General features: G+C 39.9%; 1 protein-coding gene across 1 annotated transcript; it reads right to left on the reverse strand.

Annotated features, from left to right (window-relative positions):
• Window positions 1–5,761: 5,761 nt before the first annotated feature.
• On the reverse strand, window positions 5,762–6,555 carry LOC127690511 (translationally-controlled tumor protein-like). The gene has a single exon (XM_052189877.1). The coding sequence runs from the start codon at window positions 6,464–6,466 to the stop codon at window positions 5,948–5,950; it is 519 nt and encodes a 172-aa protein (XP_052045837.1). The 5' UTR covers window positions 6,467–6,555; the 3' UTR covers window positions 5,762–5,947.
• Between the last annotated feature and the right edge of the window lie 1,493 nt (window positions 6,556–8,048).

The raw sequence follows: 8,048 nt of genomic DNA on the forward strand, positions 1-8,048 counted from the left end.
GATAAAGTACGCTGACAAAACCAACTTAAAGGAGAAAGGTCAGGGCTACAGCACATCATGGTGGGAGCATCAGGGCAGCCTGCTCAAGGTGACGCGGTGTCTACAATCAGGAAGCAGCACCTGAGGGATGCCTGTGCTCAGCCCGTTCTCCCTTTTTATTCAGTCTAAAACCCAAGCCCAGTGCTTTTGGTAGGTCTTACCACATCAATTAACTTATCGAGTACCATTCTTCACAGATATGCCCTGAGGCTACCCCCCCCCTCCAAGTCTGCCTGGATGTGACTCCAGCTGTCAAGTCAAGAACAGCTATGAATTTGACCCAACGAAAAATCATAAACTAACATAAATCCTACCAGATCAGTCTTTGCAACTCAGTTGTGCAGTTAAAGTTTAGAACTATTCAAGGTCCAACAGATATGCCCCCAAAATTCTGTCTAACAGCATCAGAATACACATTAATCTCAAGTGTGTGTAGAATAATTTCCAGGAGATATATTTTAGGTAAAATATATCTAAACGAGCTAAATAAGGTAGAAATTGGGGATCTTTCTCAATTGCTTCAGTTTTTTTGAGACAGGGTCTTTCACCAAACCTCACTGATACAGCTAGACCAGCTGTGCAGTGAGCCCCAGGGCTGCTGCTCTCTCTGCCTCTTCAGCACTGGGATTGCAGGCACATGCTGCTATGTGCAGTGTTAGATAAGGTTTGGTTCCCAGAACCTGCGCCGCAGTTTACAACCTAAGTTCTAAGGGACTCAGTGTTCTCTTCTGGTCTCCTTGGGCACCAAACATGCACACGCTATACACACAGCCTGAAAGCAAAGACTCCTAATCAAATAAAAATGTATTTTTTGAAAAAGAAAGAGATACAAAGAAGTCACTTTCGAAGGGGTGGGTGTGCACAGAACCAGGGTGGGGGTGAGGATGCAGCTCAGTGTAATGCACTTGTCCTGGCGTGTGCGAAGCCTTGGCTGGCTGTGACAAGCCTCGACTACCCATGTAGCAGAGGAAAACAGGCATAAAGCTACAGACAAAATTATACCAGCGAACTGGAGAGCCTAGAAGAAAAGGATTAATTCTCTGAAACATATGACCTATTGGTAGTAAATTGTGAAGGACAGGAAGTCTAAAATTATCACTAAAAAGATACTGAACAGGTGGACAAGAGAAACTTCCATTAAAGAGAAACTTGGCTGTTAAAAGAAAAATTAATAGTGATCTTTGCTCCTCAAAAAAAAATCTAAAAGGAGGCTGCACTTCTGCTAAGTCAGGAAGATACCCAGCAGCCAAGCTGGATAATACAAAGGAAGAACAGAGCATTCCTTCAGCAAACGTAGACACAAACCTCCTCAATAGTGAGGAAATAAAATTTGACATCGTGGTAGAAGGACTACATGCCATTCTCAAGTGAGATTTATTCTTGGGATGCAACTGGGGCTCAACACACATAAATCACAGTCATACTAAAAAAAATGTGATGGTACACCTGGGAATGAAGGGTAGAGATCTGAGCTCATGGGGTGCAGGAAAGGAGGTAACAGCCTTTTACAGGATGGGAAATTCGAACTAGGTATGTTACGGGCTTTCCTTAATCTAACAGAGGCCACACTTAACAAGCCCTTGGCTAACATAGCAGCAGTAGAACAGAAAATAACTTTAAAATCATGGATATGGCAAGGATGTCCATCCTTAATATTTTTGCCAACAGAGTCCTTATTGAGAAAAAAACAGCAGACATTTGAGTGAGGAAGAATAGTCTCTGATGATGATGTGGTTATCTATGAATGTATCTACACACACACATATATATATATATATATATATATATATATATATATATATATATACATATATACACACATATATATATATATATGTGTGTGTGTGTGTGTGTACCTATGAATGCATGCTTCTATATACATAAACACATTATGTATCTACCTATATTTGTATATATGTATATACCTTATGTCTATATGTCTATATGTATTTACTTATATAAATGTATATATACATGCATCTATGCATATATGTATTTACCTATAAATATATATGCCCCTATGGTGTGTATCTATGCATATATGTATCTACCTATGAATGTGTCTATGTCTATGTATATGCATGTATGCATATATGTATTTATCTACATATATGTCTATGTATGTATATATGCATATGTGTGTATATATATAAAGCTATATCTTTTATCATCTAGCTACCTATTACTTCCTGTCTGTCTGCCTACCTAGTTATTCAATATATTAAGTTTCTACAAATATAACTTTTAGCACAATAAAAACACTCAATAAGGTGGCAGAATACAAAAGTAACATACAAAAACCAATTGTTTCTACATACTGGCACTAAGGTACCTGCAAAAGGTTTAAGACAACAGTCTTTGCCTTTTATTTTTTTTATTTTTATTTTTTTTCGAGACAGGGTTTCTCTGTATAGCCCTGTCTGTCCTGGAACTCACTCTGTAGATCAGGCTGGCCTCGAACTCAGAAATCTGCCTGCTTCTGCCTCCCAGAGTGCTGGGATTACAGGTATGTGCCACCAACGCCCGGCGACAATAGTCTTATAATAGCACCAAAACCAATAATATATTTAGGGACAAACAAAGGAGATAAAAGACATAAAACATTGGTTGAAAATTGAAGACTACAGAGATAAATGGAAAAGTACACCCATGTTCATGGATCAGAAGAATTCATATTTTCAGATTTTCCATATTACCCAAAGTGATAGACTCCAATCAGTTTCTAACAAAATGGAATAGTGTTTTTTATTGAGATAATAAAACAATCCTAAATATATAAAGGATGAAACCCCGATGACCACAGCTTCTGAATTTGAGTTATATCATAAGTCTGTAATGTACTAGGTTAAGAAGGATACACAGTTCAGTGGTCCAAAACAAAAAGTAAAATATAAACCTACACATACTTGATTAACTAGTTCACAAAGTCATCAATGATACACAACAGAAAAAAGATGGTCTCCAATAAAGATGCTGGGAGTCAGGCATGACAGTACACGCCTACTGTACAGGCACTTAGGAGGCAATGTCAGGAAGGCATGCATTGGAGAGCAGCCTGGGCCACACAGACAGTGGATACAGCTCGTCTGTGCTACGTAGGAAGACTCCACCCTGAGGAGCAACGGCACTGGTGTGCTGGGAAGACTGGGTGTCTTATGTAGAACGACTCATCAAGGTCTTTATTTTATGCCAAGTCTGAGCTAAAATGAAGTAAAGATTAAAATGTGAGATTCAAGTCCACAGAACTCCTAGAAAATATGGTAAGGTTTCCATGATTTTGGGTTCTGCAGTATTGTTTGTACACTGTAGGGAAACACAGCTGGTGATGGCAAAAGCAAATGCAGCTCTATCCTGGAATCTGCAAGGGGTGCAGTTGACAGTGCCAGAACAGGAGAAAACATTGACAGACTGCATATCCCCTCCCAAAATACATAAGACACTCCATATGCATCAATTAAAAAGCACCACACAACAGAATTCTAAAATGGGCAAAGACAATCGAATAGATATTTTCTTATACAAACATCCAAGCACTGTTGAAAGGATTGTGACTAATTAGCAGAGGAGTTTGATAGGAATATCACATATGTTAGGGCTGCTATCAAAAAAGTGAAATGATATGAGTTATTTAGGCTATGGAGCAAGAAACAAATCCTTATATGGTGTTGCTAGGGATTCAAGCTGCTTCATCCAAGGTGGGAAATTGAGGAGTTAAAAGTTAAAAATAGAGCTGCAGCACACAAACAGAAAAACAGACACATACACACATACACATAATAAATGAAAGTGTAGAATCCTGAAGTCCCATAATTACCTTATGGACCAGATATTATATAGATAGTAATGGAATATTTATTGTTAAGTTAAAAAAAAAACCTATGCCTTTATTGATAGTTTTTGTTCCTAAAGGAGGCAAGGCTTTTATTTTTGTTTTGAGACAGGGTCTTACTATGCAGTCCAGGCTGGCCCAGAAATCTCTGAGATCTACTTTCCTCTGCCTCCCAGGTGTGGGATTAAAGGTTGACTCCCCACACCTGTCAATGGTAATATGTTGTTATTTTGATGCAGCACAAAACATCTTAACTTTTAGTTGGAGCGTCTCCTCAGTCACATTTAGTATGATTGCTGGAGCCCCGGGGTTGCGTTCAGCATCTTCTCTCTTACCCCGGGCTTCCGTTCTCCCCTCCAATTCCTGCCTTGTTTTAAAGCAAACAGCATCTCTATGAGTATATCTCACTTCTCTGTTATCCCGTAGTTGCTACTGTTATGAATCATAATATAAATATCTGATGTGCAGGATATCTGATATGTGACCCCTGTGGGGGTTGCAACCCACAGCTTGAACAAACTGCCCATCTCCCACCAGTTGAATGGTTTTGCTTTTCACATATTTTAGTTCTATATGTGCTTTAATAAACCCCATGTAATATGTTTTTTTCAGTAGAAATAACATTAGCTTTCCATCACTCTCTTCCCTTTCCCCCCTCTCTATATGTATGACTATGCATATGCAAATGTGAATGTATACATAAACTAGCTTTGCATAATAGCTCTCTAGTCTGTATCTCCAGCCACATAGCTGATATTTCACTTTAGGGCTTTGTTGTAAATCAGGGTTGATTTTTGAAAGTTTATGTGTATCTGTTTTTATGCATAAGCCTGTAGATTTTTGCTAGTGAAGTCTTGTATTTACCACAACAAGCTTGACTTGCAACAATGTATCATTCCAAAGTTCTAGCCACTATAATCAATTCTGCCCACCTCTAAGCTCTGGACTCCAGAGTCTCTTTTTCTGTGTAGCCTTATGGCTCTGACTCTTCTCAGATAGCAGAACACAGTTAAGATTGACACATGTTCCTCTGTCAGTCATGGAGTGCATTACTGTCACAGCCTGGTTGTATTCAGTTTCATAGTTGTACTAAATGATGCTTATTCGTTTGCGTCATGAAAGACATCTGGGTAGCTTCCAGTTTGGGGGTAATTATGAATAAATCTCTCATAAACACTCATCTATTATAAGCACAAATTTTCATTTGTCATGTACAGATACCTAGCAGTGGGTTGCTCATTTGGATTGTGTATGTGTTTAATTGTTTAAGCCACTGTTAGTGGCTTTCTGAAGTGGCTCTGCCATTGTGTTTTCCCACTTGTAATGCGGAGGCTTCTGGTGAGACTCTGTTCTTGTCAATAACTGGCATTACCATCCATTTTTTTTATTTCTGTCCCTGTAATAGGTATGCCATACTATTTTACTGTTGCTTCAATTTGTATGTCCCTAGTGATTAATTATACTGATATTTTCATGTATTTATTAGTTATCCATATATCTTTTTTTGATGAAATGGGTGTTTAGAATTTCTAGCATTTTAGCCGCATGGTGGTGGCACACGCCTTTAATCCCAGCACTTGGGAAGCAGAGGCAGGCGAATTTCTGAGTTCCAGGACAGCCTAGTCTATAGAGTGAATTCCAGGATAGCCAGGGCTGCACAGAGAAACCCTGTCTTGACAAAACTAGAGAGAGAGAGAGAGAGAGAGAGAGAGAGAGAGAGAAAGCTCATTTAAAAAATTGGGTAGGGGACTATCAAGATAGTATGCTTAGTAGTTAAGAGCATACTGACTGCTCTTGTGGAGGACCTGAGTTCAGTTGCTAGCTTAAACCATACATTTTTTTTTGTTTTTTTTTTTTTTGTTTTTTTTGTTTTTGTTTTTTGTTTTAATTTAAATGCACTTTATTTTTAGACAACCCACATGACATGTTTTTTTTTCTTAAAAAAACAATGCCTCCACTCCAAATAAATCAGTCAAAATAAAAGCTCAAGATGACATCAGTCCCATTTGTCCTAAAGTCCTGGTGTTGTATGGATGTAAGCAGCAGCCAATTATGGTGACAGGTAATAGATCCAATTTATTAACATTTTTCCATCTCTAAGCCATCCTTAAAGAAAATCATGAATGGAGTCACACCATCTTCACGGTAGTCCAGGAGAGCAACCATACCATCTGGATTCATGTTCTCACCAATAAAAAACTGGTAGTTATTGAAATTAGCAAGGATGTGCTTAATTTGCTCCGCAGCTCCAGTCATGAAAGGCTTTACTCTTTCTGGTTTCTGTTCTTCTAGTTTGCCTTTGAGTGATTTCATGTAGTCTTTGATGTACTTTTTGTAGGCCTCTTTTGTGAAGCTGGTTTCTTGTAAGTGATGGTTCATGACAATGTCAACACCAGTGACTACTGTGCTTTCGGTACCTTCGCCCTCCGGACCTTCAGCGGAAGCATTTCCACCAATGAGCGAGTCATCGATGGCACCCTCTGTTCTACTGACCATCTGGCCCTCCACCTCCAGGCACAGCCCGTCCGCGATCTCCCGGATCTTATAGATGTCGGAGAACAGCTCGTCATGGCTGATGAGGTCCCGGTAGATAATCATGGTGACGGCTGGGGACAGCGGCGCTAGCCTGACAGCGCGGAGCGAGCTCGGTGCAGCCGGAGCGGCGCTCGGGGGGAGGGGGGAGCGGGCCTAAACCATACATTTTTAAAAAGCATTCACAAAGTTGTGCAATTGCTAAGTCCAGAGAATGCCGTCTTCTGAAAAATAAACCCCATACCCATTTCAGTGACTTCTTATTCCCTCTGCCAGCAATGGTGAGCCAACACTAATTGATGTTTTATCTGGATAGAGTCATTTAGTTTGTGAGTCTGTGTGTGTGTGTGCACATATAAAGATGTATGTGTTTATATGCGTATGTATATGTGTATGTGCATTTGAGAGTTCATGGGTACCACATGCAGTGCAGATGCTGATTCCCTGGAACTGGAGTTGCAGGTGTTTTTGTGTTGCTTGCTGTGGGTACTGAGATCCAAACCGGAGTCCTCTGCAAGAGCAGTAAGTATTCTTCATCCCTGAGCCTTCTCCCTAGACCTTCATCTGCATGAGGTGTGAGTTGAGGTGTTCCTGTGGGGAGGGGCGTAGACGTGAACAATCAGTCATTCCAGGACCATTCACCCTTTCCGTCTTTGATTCCTCTTACTGTCTGTCAAACTTCGGTTGACTCTAAACTGCCTGTTTGACTTCGTCGACCTGCATGTCTGTCTCTTTGCTAGTATTGTAGTCTCGAGAGTGTAGGCTTAGAATAAGTCTTGAAATTGAGTGGTTGAAATCCTTCAGGGTTGTTCTTAACTTTTCCTGCCTTTCTCAGATACTTTGTTATTTTGAAATTCTGTATATGTGTGATGTGCACGTGTACATGTGTGTATGTGTGTGGCCACTTTTTAAGATATGGGTGTGTGAAGGTCAGAGGATGCTGTGCTGGTCCTTACCCTCTCAAGCTTGTGTAATCAGCGTCTCTTTGTTGTTGGCCACTGAGTACACCTGGGTAGCTGGCCTGCCAGCTTCTGGGGAGTCTTCTGTCTACACCTTCCATCTCTCTGTAGGAGCACTGAGATCACAGATACATGTGCCTGGTTTTTACATGGGTTCTGGGGATTTGAACTCAGGTCCTCATGCTTGCATGCAAACATCCTATCCACAGAGACATCTCCTGAACCCCTCACATGCATTTTAAAATCAGTTCATAACTCATGATTTGAAAAACATACAGTGAGACTTTGAGAGGGACTTCCTTCTTAACAGTTTGTTTCTTCCAGTTGATAAACATGCTGCAGTGCTGTGCTTAAGCTTTATTTGATTTCCTTCATCAATATTTCACAGTTTCCAACATCCAAACTCACCATACACTTAGATCGCATAACAAATTTATGACTAAATCTCAGTTTTGGTGTTATTGCAAATTCTTTTAAAAATGTGGATTGTAATGGTCTTTACTAACCTGTAGAACAAAATTCATTGTTTTAATACTGACTTTCAGTTCTGTGATTTATTTAATTTGTCTTCTAGTCCAGGAGATTTTAGGGGGATAGATTCTCTGGAATTTCCTACACCAACAATCTACTCATTGTAATAGCACATTAAAAAAATCATTATTCTTTCCTTCCTGGACACTGGTTCTATC

This window comes from Apodemus sylvaticus, chromosome 8 (genome assembly GCF_947179515.1).
Source record: "Apodemus sylvaticus chromosome 8, mApoSyl1.1, whole genome shotgun sequence".
NCBI classification, from domain to species: Eukaryota; Metazoa; Chordata; class Mammalia; order Rodentia; family Muridae; genus Apodemus; species Apodemus sylvaticus.

Coding starts and splice junctions, on each gene's coding strand:
- LOC127690511 (XM_052189877.1), bottom strand. CDS start 6,466: ATGATTATCTACCGGGACCTCATCAGCCATGACGAGCTGTTCTCCGAC.